General features: G+C 31.5%; 2 protein-coding genes across 3 annotated transcripts; one reads left to right on the top strand and one right to left on the bottom strand.

The window, feature by feature from the left end:
- Positions 1 to 526: 526 nt before the first annotated feature.
- LOC130970304 (uncharacterized) lies at positions 527 to 19,269 on the bottom strand. Of its 2 annotated transcripts, XM_057896343.1 has the most exons (12): positions 18,843 to 19,269; positions 17,901 to 18,498; positions 14,814 to 14,889; positions 3,345 to 3,561; positions 2,546 to 2,669; positions 2,375 to 2,442; positions 2,234 to 2,293; positions 1,973 to 2,131; positions 1,491 to 1,637; positions 1,191 to 1,405; positions 966 to 1,074; positions 527 to 882 (listed from the first exon to the last, which is right to left on the bottom strand). In XM_057896343.1, the coding sequence occupies exons 4-12, from the start codon at positions 3,462 to 3,464 to the stop codon at positions 790 to 792; spliced, it is 1,095 nt and encodes a 364-aa protein (XP_057752326.1). In that variant the 5' UTR covers positions 3,465 to 3,561; positions 14,814 to 14,889; positions 17,901 to 18,498; positions 18,843 to 19,269; the 3' UTR covers positions 527 to 789. The 2 variants fall into 2 exon arrangements, with proteins under 2 accessions (XP_057752326.1, XP_057752325.1); XM_057896342.1 differs by having other exon boundaries at positions 17,901 to 19,269.
- Positions 12,890 to 13,994, top strand: LOC130967191 (uncharacterized). Its single transcript, XM_057892007.1, has 2 exons — positions 12,890 to 13,565; positions 13,621 to 13,994. The coding sequence occupies exons 1-2, from the start codon at positions 12,890 to 12,892 to the stop codon at positions 13,992 to 13,994; spliced, it is 1,050 nt and encodes a 349-aa protein (XP_057747990.1).
- Positions 19,270 to 20,573: the final 1,304 nt, after the last annotated feature.

Below are 20,573 nucleotides of genomic sequence, written 5' to 3'. Positions count from 1 at the left end.
CGCTATGTGACTATTTTGGTTTTGTTTTTGTAAAATTGATTTTAGGTTGCTCGATTTTGATGGAAATTGAATTATTTCTTATCATGAGATAAAAAAATTCACATCTAAAATAAAAATGAAAGAAATTACTAGTGTATTTAAGTTTCCAATATCAAGAAGGGCTCGATGGATTTAAATTATATATTATATATAAACTTTTTAGGTTTAACTGAGTATTTATTTGGGTACTATTAAGTTAATAGTAAAAATTCTTTAATAAAAAAATTTTAAATTTTTTGTGGACAAATTTCTAATAATAAAAATAAAAACATTAAAAAAATTAAAATATTTTTTTTTGAGAAGTTATAATTTATATTTAAAAAAAATAAAAAAATATTTACATAATAAATAAACATAAAATATTTTTATATTATTATATTCAAATATAATTAATAAAAAAATTATATAAAATATTTAAATAAAAAACTACTTTTATTTTTCTAAATTTTTTTTAAAAAAATATTAAAAAAAAAATTCTTAGAGAAACTCATCCCAACACGTCCTAAATTTCATTGTCGCAATAGCAATAATAATAATAACAATAGTCTGTAATTCTGTATATTGATAGGGACAAAATCTACATTACACACCCCTCTCCCACTTGAAAAGAAAACGATAAACTTCGTCAAACTCTCTTCTCTTCTCTTTCTTCCCGTTCTGTAAAAGATAACTCGGCGTTTGAATCTTCTACAAAATCCTGGCAATGCTTAGCTGAGACTTCCGATTTCTGAGCATCTAACTTCTAACAATTTACGCATCGACCTTGACCATCTTAGCTGCCCCTCTAGAAACTTCATGAAGGTAGTTTCCAAATACCCTCTGATCCAAAATCATGTTTGGAACCTGGAGAGAAGATTCAAATGTCAAGAACCTTAAAACAAGGACAGACAAACTAAAACAACCGAGGTCCGAGGAGAGGAGAATACCTTGTCTCCAAAGAAAATCTTCGTATTATTAGCAATGGACTCGATAAACTTAAGCTCAAGAAATTCAGGGGTAAGCTTCAACTTGTTTGCTTCAGCTTCCTTTGTTACACTAAAATCTCAAAGGCAACAGAATTAATCATTTTTTTTTTCTAAGACCATGGATTACAAAATGAAATATGAAATTCATAAACTTGCATCAAAGAAATTAGGAATATAAAATCTCACCGGTAGAAATCTGCATCTGCAAGACTCTTTTCACGTGCCAGATACATTGCATTCTCGATTTCTTCTTGTCGTCTAGCACTATCCTTTTCCAACAACTTTTGCTCCATAAGGATCCTGCTAACATTAGCATTCTTCTCAGCCTCACTAATAGCCATCTTCTTGATTGTCTCTGCCTCCTTCTCAGCTACTTTCTGCTTCTCAATAGCAATTAAGACCTATCCGATAATATGCAAAGCACATTGCTGGTTAGCCTCATTCAAAACAGAGAAAAGGACATACCGTTTACAGTAAAAAATAAACCTTAGTACGCTCCTCTTCCATTTGTTCGAAGTTTCGCCTTATGCTATCCGGAATTGTGGGTTTTGTTACACGGACACTGATGATCTCAATACCCGGAGCATAGCGGGTGCAGTCAACTTGAAGAGCGTCTTTCATCTTTTCATCAATCTGAAAGGGCTCCAATGCTTGCCTTGTTATGATTTTATTAAGAACAAAGAAATGGAAGGACATATTGATTTAATTCATCTATTACAGAGGAGAAAAAGCCACAAAGTCCAGAATGATAAAATCTTTAAGACTTGCATAAAATCCTTTCCTGTGGTCTGTGGATGACAATAGGAGCCACAATTTGCTAAGCACAATTACATCGTTCAACTATGAACCCTAGACAATTACATTGGCTTAAATTGAAGTCCCAGTAATTTTTGCCCCATTAAAAATCTGTATTAAATTTAAATTAAACTGTTGGTTTTAAATTATACTTGTAAAAATTCAGACCTAACCTGATCAAACACATCTATATAGACTTGTTGAAGACTGTGAGAGCTGCAGAACTGATTAATCTCATGATGAATTTTATCATATATCCATGTCTTATCATACTCCACACCATAATTGAGCAATGTCTCATAGACAAATTCTTTGCTGAGTCGGTTAACAACCTACAAAAGAATACACATCATCGCATATATAATTAAGGATGTAAAGGGTACACCACTGGTTAATCAGAAACATTGCAGAAGAAAAGATGCACTCGTTAGTACCTCGATCTTCCCAAAATTAATCATGACACCACCTTTCGTACCACATGGTATATCTGTCACCTGCGACGGTAGGTGTAATCCCAAAATTGAACTTATAGAGCAAAAATAAATGACAATTCAAAGTTGTTCTAATAAATTTACCATATCTGTCTGAAGTGTCACTTGTACAGGTTCATACTGAGTTATGAAAGGCATTTTTAGATGGAAACCTGGAACAATATTGACCGAGATCAGAAGCAAAAACTTGTTGGCAAGCACATATTGAAGAAAAAAGGAAAACATTGAAGAAATAGAGCAAAGAGTGTTTGGTACCTGGATCCGAAATGGTTTTCAAAAGGGCACCTCCCCTCCAATATACTCCAACATGGCCTTCCGGAACTTGGTGCAGAATGGATAATGAATTTTTGAAGGATGGTGATCCCGAAGGAACCAGAACCTGTAGATAATATCTCGTATTTGAAGAGATGTTTTCCAAAGTAGTAAACAGTACAAAGAAAACGATAACCAAGCCTTATTATACTAGTCAATTTTGGTGAGAAACCCTATCCAATTCACTAAAACTTCCAACCTAGATAATATTTACAGCGCCAACCACAAACGAAAATAGTAAAGCACCAATAATGCACTATTGCATTCTTTGAACTGATTTGCTTCCCGAAAACATAGTAATAAAGAACTAATGACATAAAGAACAATGCATTACCACAATAGACCATTCATGATCATTTTGAGTTAGGTTAGAGTACCTAAGGGTTTCTCAACCTAGAAAGCAAAGCTGCGACTAAGAGCAAACATGTCTATTGACGAGAAATCTTCCAATAGTAAAAGGAATTTAACTTGTGAGATATCCAGAAAATCGATGAATGAAAGGGAAAGAAACGGCACTATGCAGGAACGCAACGCGAGGCATAAATCAAAACTAATTGGTACTTTACTTGCTACAGTTATAGCAAATCAGAAAACCGAATTGGTAAAGTATCCATTGGACGAATGAGATTTGTCGCTAGGAGTACAAGATCAAGAGCAACAAAAGCGTGAGTTTCCAGATGCAACATTACATACTGATGGAATGCTGCAATAGTGCAAATGTGAAGTGGAGAGATACACATACCATGGCGACAATGGCGAGGAAGATGAGGAAGGGGACGAGAATCGAGGAGGTGGAATCAGGTTGGCGCGGCATCGGAGGAGTGAAAGGTGTTTGTGGTCGTTGCGGCGGCGGGGTATCCATGGCGGTGGAACAACGAAACAAGCACGCCCTTAAACTTAACGTCACTCCCTTTGATTATCTGAGTTGTGTTATGCTATGTATACTCTTCTCTGCGTTTCTATTTGCAACATTTATATAAACGGTTCAGCTAACTCCAATTAGCTAGAATAAAAAATTTAAATCTTCTCAATTTTAAATTTGTATTTTAGAAAATAAAATATAATCTTTTATTTTTAAATAATATTTTTTATATTTTTTTTCAACTTATAAAATAAATAATAAAAAATTATATTTTTTTTAAAATAAAATTTAAAATTTAAAAAAAATATAAATTTAAAATTAAGTTCGTTAGGAGGCAAATAAAAACAACTTCCTAGTCATTATCTTAGTTTTTCAAATTTTAAATTAAAAAATAAAAAAATGACTTAATTGACTTGTTATATAATTAATTTTTTAGATTTTTTGTTTAAATAAATAATTATATCTGTATATTTTAAATTATAAATATTATTACTGTACTAAAGTAGGAATTTTGTATAAGTAATTTCATAGAAGATGGCAATGAAATTTCACTCTCTCTTTGCTTCTTTTCTCCCATCATAAGATGGCAAAGTGTTAGAAAGTAGCGAGTAATTTAATATAAAAATTTTGTAAACTCATTTCGAAGAAGTTGCTTGTAGTTTGTTGAGAAACATCAGGTGCTTGGCCACATGGAAGAATGAAAACATGACTCTGATATAGCAATAATAGCATCCACTATCTATTTAAAATAGAAATCTTGAGTAGGTTGAAGATTTTAGGTTATTTAAGTGTCATGATTTTAGATTATTCATTACTGTTTATGTCATGTATGTATATATGTTAATACTATTAATAATTTTTAATAATGGTTATCACACTTAATCTATAAACATATTGTTTCTCCTGCATACTCTTTTTTAGAGGGAAATTATGGAGGGATTTAAAATAAAATTTCATGTAATTGTAGTTTGAATTTCGAATGTATCCGCCTTCTTTGTTGTTTGTATAAGTACATATACATATATCTACGTGTAAAAATATATAATCTAACATGAGTAAAAGATGTGACTTTTTTGAAGAAATCTCAAAAAAAAAATAGATCATTAAGATTTATGTTGTAAGGATGTAGTATGGTCTTCCATGACCAAATAGTAGTGAAGCTGGTGCTTTAGAAATTGCATTGCACGACTTGAAGGTTTGTTTAAACCATGTCAACTTCTAAATTATTATCCAGAATTTGTTCAAACTATCTTATAACATTATTGTTATTTTATTGTAACCAGGGCAGTAGGATACATTGTACGATTCAAAAATCAGTTATACGACTGTTCCGGCCCATTCTGTCGGAGGGACAGCTATATAGTATTTCTTCTTTTATAGTCCAAAAGAACAATATGTGGATGAAGTGCAGATAGATTCAGTATGAGATCACATTATTACAAAGAAGCATGGTTGTTCACAAGGTTGTCAAACTCACGAGTCTAAATAAATTCTTAGAGCTGACCTAAACTCAACTCGCAAGTTTACTTGTAAACTTGTACAAGTTCACCTGTTATGAAGTTTACATATATATATATATATATATATATATAATATTTACTCAATTATAACCTTTCAAAATTAATAATATCAATCTTAAAGCACATAATAAATTAAAATAATAGCATACATTATAACAAATATTTTAAAATACATATTCAAATTCTCTATAATTATTCTTATACAAATACAACATAGAATACACAAAATTAAAAATTCTAAATTAGTAATACTAAATCTTTAGTTGAACATTGAATAATATCAAATAATTAAATTAACTCTAATCAAAATAATTAATTACTAATCAGCCATGAATGGATGAATCATCTAGCCATCTAACATGAACAATAAGCAATAGGCTAAAATTAGAAGCAATAAAATTTAAAAAGAAAAAAAAACAAATCAAGAAGCAAATGCTCAAAGAAAAGGCAAAAGACATATAAAAAATAGAGGATCCAGAAGAAAAGAAGGGACAAAATCCTAGCAACAGCAAATCGAAGACAAGGGTGCAGCAGGCAGCCGCAGTAGTGGTGAGGGTGCAGTAGCAGCACGAAACAACGGCGACAAATAGTCATGAATTTCACGATGGTGCAAACCAGAGCAGAGATAGGACTGTAGGAGAAGTAGTCGAACTTGTGAACGGTGATAGCACGATGGAGTTGCGGATAGTGGAGATGTGAAGAAATACAAAGCAGAGGGCAACATAGGTAAAATTCACAAAGACAATGGCGCAAATCAGAGCAGATGTAACAGACACAGTCGAACAACGGCAACTCGACAGGGAACGGCGACTGCGACAGAACATGGAGAAAGTGAGACTTGAGAGAAACGACGTAGATGAGTGAGTTTTCTTTCTTTCTTTGGGAGTGTTATCGTAACCCTAATAAAAAAAGTATTTTTTTGTTTCAAAATGATGCCTTTTTGAGCAAAAATAAAGAAAAACACAAACTCGCTAACTCGGTCCTAAACACACGAGTTTATCTGAGTTTGACCGAATCTAGCCGAGTTTATTCAGGATAGAGTCTATGCTCGAGTCAAGTCGATTCCATATCTAAACTCGTAAACTCGAGAGTTTGACAACAATGGTTGTTCATATCCCTCAACCACTCTTTCTGTTTCAACCATTTACATTTAAGAGTATTGCGTCTATCCTGCAAGAAGAAAGGCTTGATCAGAATTTTCTTTTTGGTAATAGTTTAGTCCAGACTCTGTTTAATGTTATTTTTTTATGATTTATCCATTAATATAGAACATCTTTTTGCATTATAGATGTACTAGCAGAGGTTACAGGGAAGGAAGGTTGTTAGTGGAAGACCTTGAGTAAGTGTTGTGTATTTAAAGCCTTATGACAATCAGGTTGATGTACAACTCATTTAATTGTTATCAAATATGCTAACAACTTCCAATATATCAGGAAGAATTCTATTAGTTGTACCTTATTTGGTTCACTGGTGGACTTAATACAATCTTATTTAGATGGTGACAAGACTGAACCTCTCATAGTTGCATTCCAACTATTCAGAGCAAAGGAATGAATCTAATTCTATAAATGATTTAAAATTTTAATTAAAGATGCTTTTTAGAATAATGTAGATATTTATTGTTTTGTCTTAATATTCAGGAAACATTAGTATTCAGAGTAGTTTTGACACGTCTAACATCCACATAAATCCCAATATTAAGGAGGCCGAACTATTTAAAAATGGGTATATATCTGTTAATAAGTTCGTGGAAATAAAATATCATGTAAATTTACTCAATCTTCTGTTATATAGTTTGGTGGACAGCACTCAAGGTGATAGTTGTTTTTCATCCCAGAGAATAAGTCATATGTCATCCAGTTCATATCGATCTACTATTGATGAGCTCAGAAACGGGATATGCAAAGTTGAAACAATAGACAGTGTGTTGAATGCAAGTGATGTAAGCATATAAAAGAACCATATATCCTTTTGAATATGGCCATACACCATTATTTATTATTTTAAGAACAGCAATTTTTTTTGTTTAGGTTGGATTTAAATGGATACTATGTACGATTGTTGACTATGATGTCGGGAGAAATGATAGGCTCTTCATAGCTTGCAAGTATTATCATAAAAAATGCAAAAAGATAGAGGAGAGGTTTGAATGTGACCATTGCCGCAAAAAGGCAGTTCAGATAGACTTGCGGTATAAGCTTCAAGCTTATGTTTCTGATGCAACTTGAAGTATATGTGTAGTGTTGTGGGATACCGAAGCAAGCCAAATTGTAGGGTTGAGTGCAACCAAAGTCAGAAAAAGCTACAGTCAGGTACAATGAACATATTGCAATTTGTTTATCCTCATTTAAAACATAGCATTAACATCCTATTGATTATTTTAAGAATTTATAATGAAGGATGATTCTGATGACTCTTACCCGAAGGTACTGAAGACGACTTTGGACATGAAGTTGCTATTAAGGATTAATGTGAAAAGTAATAATTTGAGTGGTAATGAAAATGTCTATAATGTCACAAAAACTTGCCTTGATGAGCACTTTATCCATAAATACAGCCAGTCTGTAAATGAACAATCTGTGGAGGTAAGAAAATTTGAAAATAGCAAACTTTACAATAAATTTATATAGTTTAAACAACATGTTTCTCTTAAAAAATCATGCAGAACAAGTCTATCGGATATTGCAGGGGTTGGATAATGTTACTAGCTTGGATTGTACTACTGATGTTGTTTATCTCGGTGATGATGAATCTGTCCAAGGTGGACAGGTAAGTTTTTTAGTGTATAAAAAAGGAAATTTCAATGATTAAAAAAAGTATGATTAAAATGTTCAGGATTACTAACTATTTAATTTGTTTTGATCATCAGAAATCCGTCAATGAGTCTAAGACAATTAACAGCGGCAAGGGAAAAGCTAAAAGAATTGATGCAGGAATTATAGGAGTAGTTGCGAAAGAATTGGAGAGTATACCCTTAGGGCAGTTGTCAAGTACTAAGAAGCCAAGATTGAGTAGTAAGAAAGAAAAGAATCTCTAAACTCTGTTCTAACTTAGAGAGCTAAAAGGATTGATACATGAATTATAGGAGTAATTGTGAAAGACTCGGAAAGTATACTCATAGGGACGTTGTCAAGTACTAAGAAGTCAAGGTTGAGTATTAAGAAAGAAAAGAATCTTTAAACTTTGTTCTATCATATGGTATTTAGTTTAATTAGTAATGATGTTTATGTCTCTAGAAAGTGTGCTTTTAGAAATTCGTTTTCTAATTTATATGATGCTAATGACTTAATCTTTCTTGCATGGAGTAACCCATATCAATATAACTGTTAATTATAAATTATCTATCTATATCCCAAACTTACAATTATTATATTGTAGAGTACAATATATATATATATATATATATATATATATATATATATATATATATATATATATATAATTTACAAGGAACAGATTCAATAACAATTATACATAAGAGAAATCATTTACAAATTAGTAAAAGAACTATTAGAATACGATATATCAACTTTCACTATTCTCAATCGCTATTTAATTAATAACCTTTAGAGGATAGTCAAAGCATGCAACCAAATATATAGATTGTAAAAAAATATATATATAATAAATGACTGCAAATACATCTGATTTTAATATTATATTTATTCATATACAAAAAACTGTTGACAAAAGAGAATCAAAATATATTAAATGTTGGGTTAAATCATCCCTTCCAGCATAGGTAAATCTATGCTCATTCAATGTTTGCTTAACAGTGATATACATTTAAAATAACAAGTAATGTTTTACCTTGGAGTCTGTGAAACCAAACACAGTTTGAAATAGTAACCTTTAAATTTTGTTGGGTATAGTCTTTTTCTAGGATTTATATTTAAAGGTTAAAAAAAAGGGTTTAAACAATAAATTAAAATCACACATGTGACTCCTATATAGCCTAAAGTAGTTACTATAAATACCCTATACAAGGATAATCATCATCAGATTATAAGTATTCATATTACATCCCTTTTGTCCACATCAACATGAGCCAAAGTGCTACCTCAGCAGAGATGAACCTAGAACAAGTTTTTCCAGATGATAACTTGCTTGAAATTTTTAGGAGAAGCGAGTCCAAAACAGCAGCGAGATGCAGGGCGCTAGGTAAAGTATGGAATGCGATATTATCTGAATATAGCTTTATGAAGGAGAACACGTTTGCAACTAAAGGTAAACACTTGAATCTACTTCTTCAGATTGGTTTAGCTGCTTGGGTGTATTCGCCAGATAACATAAGTATGATTGATTGTGTCAGTGGAGCCGTCATACTATGTCAGCTGCCTATTGAGATTGATTAATCTGGGTGGTGGACTGTTATTGGTAGGGGTGGCAACGGGGCGGATTTTTGCTCTACCCGACCCCGCCCCGCTCAACAAAAACCCGCATTGAACCCGCCCCGCTTCTACCCGCGGGTAGTAAAATGTTAAACCCTAACCCGCCCCTGCGGGTACCCGCCCCGCCCCTACCCGCCCCAATAATTATTAAATCCAAAAAATAAAATAAAATTTTAAAAATTATATAACCATTATTTACGTTCATAACATAAATTAAAGTAAAAATTTAAATATGATACAATATTATTAATCATTTTACTAATTATTCTATATATTACATATATTATATATTAAAAATATATATTTTTATATCTATTATATATACAGGGGCGGGTAGGGGCGGGTTTAACCTAAACCCGACCCCGCCCCGCCCCGCTAAAACCCGCCCCGGTGCGGGTGCGGGTAATTACCCGCCCCGAACGGGTAGGGGCGGGGTGGGTACCCGCGGGTTCGGGTAGTGTTGCCACCCCTAGTTATTGGGTCTGAATATGGGATGCTATGCCTGAGATATAGTATCAATGGTTTTAATTATGAGGTGTTGGTTTGGAATCCCCTTCTAAAAAGTCTTTGGTGCTTGGAAGACCCTGCTGACAAACTATGCCGTCAAGCTATGATCGGGTATGCATTTGGTTTCACTCCTAGAACTGATAAGTATTTCATTGTACATGTATCAAAGAGCCATATCAGAGATCGATTTCTTCATTGCAATGTATATGACTCGGCTTATGGAAAATGGAGACATGGTTATATTAAGGATCAAAGGCCGCAGAATCTGGGTGAAAGTTCTGCCGTACACGGAGGCAAGGCCTTTTGGATCAATTGGGTGGGAAGGCAATCCAGTATTGCCAGTGATATAGTTATCTTTGACGTGATGACGTTCGAAATTCAAAAAATTAAGATAAGTGATTCTCCAAACCAGGATTGAAAGCCATATTTTCAATCTATCACTGTTTTCCAAGACAATTTGTGTTTAATGGGTTATGAAATATCCAATATGGAATGCCACACTATTTTATCTAAGGTTGACATTGAAACCTTCAATATTGTTCCTTGGAGAAAGTTTATGGAGAATAGGCAAAGGAAAATTCATTGCAACCCCAGTTTTATCATTGGTGAAGATATAATCAGAGTTCACGAAAGGATTAAAAGTTCAAAGAGGACAAATTTACCTCTTTCAACAAAGGTCTTAGTATCCAAAGTCAATATGATTACTCACAAAAGGAATACCATTTACTATAGTTCATGACCCTATGAGATGTGTCTCAAGTCTGCTACAATTGTATCCCAAGGGTTGCTTATTCTCTGTATAACAGCTCAGACCACCTGCTAGCACGATATTGTCCGCTTTGGCACACAATGCCTCACGGTTTTGCCTTTGACGATAGGGATGATAGCCGAAGCCCCCCCCCCCACTCATTCGTCAAAACGCGTCATGCTAGGGAGAGGTATCCACACCCTTATAAGGCATGCTTCGTTCCTCTCCTCAACCGATGTGGGACCTTACAATCCACCCCCCTAAGGGAGTCCAGCGTCCACGCTGGCATATCGATCCGGGCTCCGGCTCTGATACCATCTGTAACAGCCCAAACCACCCGCTAGTACGATATTGTCCGCTTTGGCACACAAGGCCTCACGATTTTGCCTTTGACGATAGGAATGATAGTCGAAACCCTTCACACTCACTCGTCAAAACGCGTCATACTAGGGAGAGGTATCCACACCTTTATAAGACATGATTCGTTCCCCTTCCCAACCGATGTGGGATCCTACATCCTGAGGGTTCTGTGTTGTTAGTGGAAGTAGTATTATTAGTATTTCTTTTATATTATTAGTTGGTTTATCAAGTGTTGTAATCATGTAGTTGTATCAGTTATTAATAAGTATATCAAGAAGTGTTTCCTAATGTGACTTTTGTTTTATCAAGTGTTGTAATCATGTAGTTGTATCAGTTATTAATAAGTATATCAAGAAGTGTTTCCTAATGTGACTTTTGTTCATATTCATAAGTAGTTGTATCAATTATTGATAAGTAATTGATGAAGTGTTATCACTATTTATAAAATTATTCAAAACATATATTTGATTTATTATGCTATAATGAATGATTTTAAAGAATCAATGTATTCATGAAATTATCTTTTAGTGTTTGGGGTTTATGGATTTAGAATTTAGGATTTAGTAATTAGGGTTTAGGGTTAGGGTTAGGGTTAGGTTTAGATTTTAAGGTTTTGGATTTAGGGTTTATTATTAGATGTCTATATTATTTATTCTAAAGCAGATACCTATTTTAAAAAAGCAAGATTATTGAATATCAATGACTTTTTAGACAATAAATATTAAAGTTAAAAACGAAACATCACTCAATAGCTATTCCAATCCATTGTTCACTTCCATATCAAAAAGAAAAAAAACTCACTCAGAACACTAAAATACGATACAGCAATAGATAGAATTAGCAATATCAGAAGCAACTACAAATCTAAATAGAGTATCTGTGAAGTGAAGCCTACTGCCCTCGGTGCTCACTAACCCAAAACAATCATCAAATAAATCAATATAAACCCTATTGGATGTTCTGATAGAAGATCTTCACCCCTTCAATCATCAAATCATCCGCCTACCTTTTCACTTGCCAAGCGAACAGATTATTTTATTCAAAGATCACGAATCATTGAAAGATGTGGTCGAAAGGCCAACTATCAATCAGTCCATGTTCTTGGAATGGTTTGAAGCAAATCGTGAATTTGAGGAAGCAAAACAGTTGAGCTATGCAGGCTTTCCTTCCAAATTTGTATGGAATGCTAATTCCGAGAAATAGCATCGTAGAAGGTCACATAATGTAATTGGTCGTGTTTATTTTGTTCCTCCTTCTTCGGGGGAGTCATATTATCTTATGATACTTCTCAATTTGGTGAAAGGACCAACAAGTTATGAGGACATTCGAACATAAAATGGTGTTGTTTACAAAATACAAATAATTTTGGGAGGCATATTTTGCTCGCTGTTTGTTGGATGATGACAGGGAATATATTGAAGCAATTGAAGAAGCAAGCATTTGGGGTTCTGGCGAATACCTTAGGAATCTATTTGCCACTCTTTTGTTTTCTAACTCGATGACTAGACCCCTATATGTTTGGGAGAAGACATGGAAAATACTCTCCGATGATATATTTCATAATAGAAGAAGACTACTTAACCATCTAGGTATTAACTTGCTTCTAGATTTTTTTAATTTTTAAATGACATATTTCTATATCAATGTTTGCACTTGATTATTTTTTTTAATGTAGGACTAACAATATCCGACAATGAGTTGTTAAATCTCACTCTCATAGAAATTGAGACAATTCTCGAGGAATAATCGTAGTCTAATGGACTACCCTGACATGCCTTTTCCTAACATTAATTTTGAGGATGGGGTTTCTTGCGATCTTCAAATAATAACCTAATCAATGAGGAATTGTTGTACGACAAACAAGACTTAGGATCAAAGTATTTATTAAATCTTGCGAAGATGACCACTGAGCAAAAGAATGTTTACGATACTATTATCAATAGTGTCGACCGGGGTGAGGGTGGTTTATACTTTCTATATGGCTACGGTGGTACAGGAAAAACATTCATTTGGCAAACTCTTGCTGCATTTTTGCATTTAAGAGGCCAAATTGTATTAACAGTTGCTTCTAGCAGTATAGCCTCTTTGTTAATTCCTGGCGGTAGAACGGCTCATTCTAGATTTGCAATCCCTTTAATTGTTGACCAATTTTCAACTTGCAACATTAGACAAGGAAGCCAATTAGCCGAGTTGATAGTGAAATCTAAGTTGATTATATGGGATGAAGCTCCAATAGTTAATAAATTTTGTTTTGAAGCTCTTGATTGTACCATGAGAGATTTGCTTAAGATTGTGAACTCCAATAGTAAAAATCTACCATTTTGCAGTAAAACAGTTGTGTTTGGAGGTGATTTTCGACAGATTTTACCTGTAATACCTAAAGGTTCGAGACAAGATGTAGTTAATGCAATTATCAATTCATCTTATTTGTGGGATCATTGTAAGGTGTTAAAGTTGACTCAAAACATGAGAATAAAGGGATCTAACAACATTGAAGGATCTGATCAAAGTTTAAGGGAGTTTGCAGATTGGTTATTGAAGATAGGAGATGGAAAGATTGGTGAGATTTCTGATGGTTGGTAGAATCAAAATTCCATATGACATCTTGATAAAAGATTGGATTAATCCAGTTGAAGCTATTGTAACATCTACATTCAAGAACTACATTGAGGATCCAGATGACGAGAAGAATTTACAAGATAGAGCCGTGTTGGCACCAACACTTCAGACTGTAGATGAGATTAATGAACATATGATGAAGATTAATCAAAGACAGCATGTTTTTTGCTTTAGTGCTGATATGGCTTGCAAGTCCGAGACACAAACAGATGTTGCTGCAGCTGTTCACACCCCTGAATTTCTCAATGGTCTCAAGTCTTCCGGTCTTTCAAACCACGAAATCAAATTGAAGGTTGGTATATCGATTATGCTTCTTAGAAACATTGATCATTCTTCGGGTTTATGCAATGGGACACGATTGATTATTACTCAGCTAGGAAAATGAGTTATTGAAGCCAAAGTAATTACCGGTAGTAATGCAGGACAAAAAGTGTTCATACCACGTATGAACCTGTCCCCTTCTGATCATAGGATCCCCTTTAAATTTAACCAAAGACAGTTTTCTATAATGGTTTCCTATGCTATGACCATAAATAAGAGTCAAGGTTAATCTTTATCTAATTTAAGTTTACTTTTAAAAAAGCCTGTTTTTAGCTACGGTCAATTGTACGTGGCTCTTTCTCGAATAACAACTAGACAAAGTTTCAAGATACTAATTTCCAATGAAGCAAGAAAAGAGTCAACTGTGATAGATAATGTTGTCTATAATAAAGTTTTTAGAAATCTAAATTGAAGGTAATATTTCGAATGTATTTTATTTCCTTTAAAAAGTATTATTGTGATATGAATATTTTTCAATTTTATCACAGGAAACCTATCATGCAGAAGAAGGAAGATTTTTGTTTATAGAAAGGTGCTAATATAATCTTAGATTTATCATATTTTTTGTTTTAATCATATGTTTTATTGCTTTATTGTTATTAGCAAAATCTTCTTTGAATGACTTCTCAAGGTTGATTCTAAGATTTTTAAGGTCAAATTTATCCTATCTTTTAAGTTATGATAGTTACATGTATCTTATAATATTAGTATGATTCACAATATATGATATATATACTTAATTCTATTAAATTTATATCTATTTAAAGTACAGAATAACATACGCATGCAAGATTATCCATCAGAAACAAATATATTATAATTGAGATAAAGCCAAGAAATTATTTGATGTCTAAATAAATCAAGTATATCTTGACTCACTAACCTTATATGTAGTTATCTATCATATCAGCATCTTGACATGCAATTCTTTCTATCGTTCACTGTTTATTAGTAGTTATCTAGCATAGACAAAATCATAGTGTTATAATCAGGTTAGTCTAAAGAAGAATAAAGCAACAAGTTTACAATTGAGTTCAGTAATAGAACAAATACTCAAAATATGCAGATCATATTAACCAATCATAACTATAATAGCTTAACATCTCTCTACTTTGTAATATAATCTCAAGAATAATAAATTAACCAGAAGCAACTTAACATCTAACAACGGCTTAATTAATAAAAACTCAGGTATGATTTAATTATAAAATTTTTTTAGGTGGTGTGATTAAATGTGAAAACGCCAAGTAAAGTTTTTTAACTGAGGTTTTAAATTTGTGTTTGAGAAAATCAGAAAACATGTCATAGTAGCAATTGATTCTTTTTTTTTTAATTATATAATATCTCAGTGTTATAACGTGGACAAATTGTATAAAGCGTTGTTAAAAAATATGACATAAAATTTTTGAAAATTAAAAAGAATGCCATGACAATTATGTCATAAATAGTTTAATTTAGAATAATATTTTTAATTGGTTAAGTTATAGCGTTACATTATAACACTACTTTTACCAAAAATAATTTTTTAGTAAAAAGTATCTACCATATAATTGCTACTCATTCAGTATCACAAAATAGATAATTGTAGAGTTTATTATATAAAACAATTTTTTTTTTTATTTGAAACATTTAGAATAGCGGCTCAAAGCCAAGGAAAAAAAATCATATGCGTTGTTGAGTATATTATGTAAATGTTTTCTTTTTTAGTTGAGATATTTAGAATAATGGCTCAAAGCCACGAAAAAAATCATATGCGTGTATAACAATAATAATAATTAGCATGAATTCACAAATGGAACAAAACAAACGATTGCATATTAGTACTTTATTTTTTGGAGATTATCAAAAACAAGATCGCAAAATAGTATTTTTACGGGCAATTTTAATTAAAAAAAATTATTGGTCGAAAAGAATATAATACTATGAGTGTAATAAATTTTTTTACTGGAGATCTATATTTGTAGTATGAAACAATTAAAGAATTTGTCAAAATTAAAATGATTAAATCATTAAATCCAGTGACAAAACTACGTTCGTCATTACGTTAATAAGAGGGCAATGACCTCCCCAAATTAATAATTTGTAAATTCTAAGTCTCTAATCTTTTACTTTGGCCTCTCTTAATTTTCAATTTTTTCTCTCTTAATTTACATTTTTCATGTTGCCAAATCACAAAATTTAAGAGCTCCAACCCAAATCTTGCGCAAGTTCTTAAATAATCGTTACACGAGTGTATACTTTTTGAAAAAACTTTTAACTTTTCCAAAAATTAATTTGCAACTTTTTGAAGAAATAGAAATACATGACTTCTCTACTTCTCAATAAGTCATTCTACCACTTATTTAAAAAAAATTTAATTTTAAAATAAAAAAATCTACTTTCTTTCTTCACTCTGTAGAAAAATACTGACCCTTCACCACCATTTTTATGCAAAATTTGCTAGAAGCACTGACCTTCCACCATAATTCCACCATCATTCTCACACAATGTTCCAAACTTCATCATTTTCACATAATGATTCATTTGATAGAAGTAATTTTTTTTTTGTGACTATATGATGGAAGTATTAATCTTCCACCACCATTTTCACACAATATTGCATTTGAACAACTTACTGCATATATTCCTTCTAAGTATTTTTTTTATCATTTTATCACTCTATTTTTTATTATTAAATTTGTATTTAACTTATGGTATAAAATTTCAGTTTTAATTTTATTTTTTTCATATGTGATTTTATAGCTTGCTATTATTTTCATAGTTAATTATAGCAAATTCTCGACCTCAATAAAAGAAAAGAGAATTCTAATAGGAATAAAAAAAATAAAAAACAACAACAAAATATACATTGATACACATTTTATATTTATTTTTTATTTTCACCTACCATATCTACACAATATTAGTGATTAGGTTATGTAAAATCAATATTCAATATTGAAAAGTATTTGTTATCATCGTTATTTTAATATTCATTCTTTTCTGTAAAAAAATTATTTTTTGAGTTATTTATCCAAATGCTACAACTTTAAAAATAAGTACTTTTATAACTAAAAATTCAAACACAAAATAACTTATTTATAAACTGCTATTAATAAAAGTCCTTATGTTTTAAGCTCTTTTTTCAAAAGAACTTATTTAAATTATTTATCCAAACTTAAATTATTTATCCAAACTGGCCTTAGAATTAAAAGTTAAATAGCTTCTCAGCCAGAATATAAGAAGAATATACGACAGAGGACATATTGGTGTGAGAAATGAATATAGAGACAGAGGTGGAGGAAAATATACAACCATAAATTATTACACGAATTCTATATCAAAACAATTATTCGTATAACATCATTTCTAAATATATGAATGGAAAAAAGAAATACAATGAAATTTAAGATTGTACAGTTAACTACTTTCACATTCAAAAAATTAATATTTGTGTTTCAGTTTTAGATGGGTGTCAAAGCCAGTCAATAAAACAGATTCACTAATAATATATATCATTTCGTGTATAAATATATTTTTGGAAAGAAAATACATATTAGGTAGGGACAGCTAAATAAATTAAATAGTAATTTGTCAATATTTACTTTTCTCACTAATGAAGAATGAATGTGTAAAACTATTCTATAACCAAAGATTAATACATAGACCAGTAATTCACTAATAATAAATATCTTTCCATATATGGGTAGGTACAGCTAAATAAATAAAATAGTGATTTTTCAGTGTTTGCTTCTCTCACGTAGAATGAATGTTTAAACTATGTTTTAAATTCCCAAAGACGAAAGAATTTTGTCCGTGTGAGTTTTTTGATAGGATTATCGCAAAGCAAACTTATGTTATATGCACATTAAAAAAAGTTACAGAATCACTTTTTTTACACAATCACAACAAACACACAAATATTTAATATTATTATTAACGAAATTAGAATGTGCATAAGATACATATATTAGTAGGAATAATGCAATACCTTTTAGTCGAAATCTACAAGAGAAACTTTACCGAGAGAAACAGCAGATGCTTTCAGCCAGGAGGCGAGGAATTCAACTCAATAGGAAGGTTAAAAAAAAGTGAAATACAGTAAAAAAAAACAAACACAGTTAGATCCCTGAACAAGATGGGTACAGATACAGATCCCAAACAGCAAATAATGCAATTAATTCCGAACTACTTAACAAAAATATATGAAGATGTGAATATTGAAATATTCTGGAAATTGCTGGGAATATAATTTTTGTATAATATTTTATATAACTAGATATTCCGAAATTATTCCATACTTCTAAACTCAACTAACCAAAGAGAAATATACCAATTATAATGAATAACTCAATCTTTTCAAAGAGATCTTCCGAAAACATATGTGTGAGCTTTGTGCTCTGATTATTGCATTCATAAAGCAAAATCACAAATCACTTATGTGACATACGTTACAATCAGTTTCTTTTCACATAATCACAACAAACACGCATACCTTTTATGTTATTATTAACGAAATTAGAATGTGCGTAACATACATATATTACTAGAATAATTCAATACCTTTTATGCGAGATCCAGAGGAGAAACTGAAAAATATCAATTTCAATTAAGAAAATTAGTTCTTTGAAAGAAGCAATAGAGTTTATTATCGATTTACAATTAACCAATCAAGCAATTAATAATGAATTCTATCCATCTATTAGCAATTATCAATCAATTCTATTAGAACATATTATTTAATTATAATCATACTGTCACATTCACAATATTTTTCAATTGGCAACGATTTCTAATTAGGCAATCAATAATCATATTGTAACGACCGAGTATATTAACAATTAACAATCAATTAGAGCCACTCAACAATCAATTCAAACAATGATCATTATATCATAACCACTCAAGTCTTACGGCAGAGAGATTAAGTAACCTTCGGTGGTCCGCCAACGAGCAGAGACGAATGGTAAAATCCATGACGCAGGTCAGCGTGCAGCGGTAACATCCAAAGACGATGAGAGAGGAGCAGCAACAACCACCCACAGAGACGGAGGAGAGGCGCAGGGTGGCGTGGCGAGGATGAACCACAGCTCGAGCGGAGACGAGACGAGGGAGGCGCGATGAGACACGAGAAGCCGAGTATAGAAGGAGGACTGAGGCAGGGCGTTAGGTGCAGTGATGGCGATGACGGGCGACAACAAGATCTGACGAGCAAGAAGCAGGGAAGCACAGCCACAGGAGGTGAAGAAAGCCGCGGCGACGACGGAGTTGAGCTCCCAGCGCCCAGATCTGTGGTCTTTGTGACCGTGTGTGGCTGTGTGCCGTTAGGAATAGAGAGAAGATAGTGTGATTCATAGAGTTTAGACTAGGGTTTTCTATATTAGCTTAAAAAAACAATTAAAATACCGAACTGGTCCGGGTTTTTTAAACCCACCCGTTCACAACTTTTTACCAAACCGTCCGGTTCACCATCATTTGCCAATGGTGAAAATATGATGCTGTCATATTCATGTCATGAAAATTTTTATAATTATTTATTATGTTAATATTAAATTAATATTGTTTAGATACTTTTTATAATAAATTTTACAAATATATACAAGGAGTTAATGAAAACTATATATATTCTATAATTGTGGTTAAATATTTTTTTTAAATTTTTTTTTATTTAGATGTGATCATCAGTACTTTTTGAACAAGTAATAAACATGACAGTTAAAAAAATTGTTTTCAATACAAAAATTTATATAAACAAGCTTTGTAGGATAATGTATAAATAAAAGACTACATCGATTTTTTTTAATTAAAAGAAAATTTATGAGAATAAATTATTAGCAAATTTATATTATTTGATTTAGTTGATGTATAATCTCCGTTTTTTTAATAGTTATTATCGCGCAACGCGTGGGCAATTGGACCAGTCCAGGAAAAATTTTTGGGTAATACTATTGTGTCGAAGGAAAATTTTGTTCTCATATGCTGAAGAGGCGTGGCACTAGAGCAAAAGTGACGCGTGTTAACATTATTTTTATATTGATAGACAACTTCCGTATCAAAATGTAGAATAAGTAGAAATGTCAATATCATGAATATTAATTACATTAGATTAATTTACTTTTAATAATGATAATTTATTTGTTGGGCTTTATTGATTTGTAAAACATTTAGCTTTGAATTTTTGTGAATATTATCTAAAAAGTAGAAATTAGTCCATGAAATAACAAATTAAAATAATAATAATAATAATAATAATAATAATAATAATAATAATACCTAATAACAAGAAAGAGTTAGGATATCACCATCTAAATTTTTTTTTGGTCGAAATTTATATATATATATATATATATATATATATATATATTCTCATATTTAACTTGTATAATAATAAAAAATAAAGATATTTTTAGTTTTAAAAAATATTTAAAATTAATTATTAGCATTATTTTTATTATATTTTTTATTTTTGAGTTTATATTTTTTTATGAAATTAGTAGACAAAAGTCTATTGAATAATTAAAATTTGTGCTGAAAAATTTTGGTTTTGTTAAATTAGATGAAACGTATTTAAAAAAAAAATTTTAACGAAACCAAAATGTTCCAGAAAAATTTCAATTATTCAATAGATTTTCATCTAATTTTATAAAAAAAATATAAACTAAAA

The sequence above is a fragment of the Arachis stenosperma genome, chromosome 3 (genome assembly GCF_014773155.1).
Source record: "Arachis stenosperma cultivar V10309 chromosome 3, arast.V10309.gnm1.PFL2, whole genome shotgun sequence".
Classification (NCBI taxonomy): domain Eukaryota; kingdom Viridiplantae; phylum Streptophyta; class Magnoliopsida; order Fabales; family Fabaceae; genus Arachis; species Arachis stenosperma.
This window is presented reverse-complemented; position numbering and strand designations above follow the sequence as displayed.

Excerpts from the sequence above, each read along its gene's own strand:
- LOC130970304 (XM_057896342.1), bottom strand. The coding sequence starts at position 3,464 with ATGGATACCCCGCCGCCGCAACGACCACAAACACCTTTCACTCCTCCG. Across the intron at positions 2,443-2,545 it reads GAAAACCATTTCGGATCCAG|GTTTCCATCTAAAAATGCCT; the intron begins GTACCAAACACT and ends ATATTGTTCCAG. Across the intron at positions 1,406-1,490 it reads TGGAAGAGGAGCGTACTAAG|GTCTTAATTGCTATTGAGAA; the intron begins GTTTATTTTTTA and ends ATTATCGGATAG.
- LOC130967191 (XM_057892007.1), top strand. The coding sequence starts at position 12,890 with ATGACCACTGAGCAAAAGAATGTTTACGATACTATTATCAATAGTGTC. Across the intron at positions 13,566-13,620 it reads GATTGGTGAGATTTCTGATG|TTGAAGCTATTGTAACATCT; the intron begins GTTGGTAGAATC and ends GGATTAATCCAG.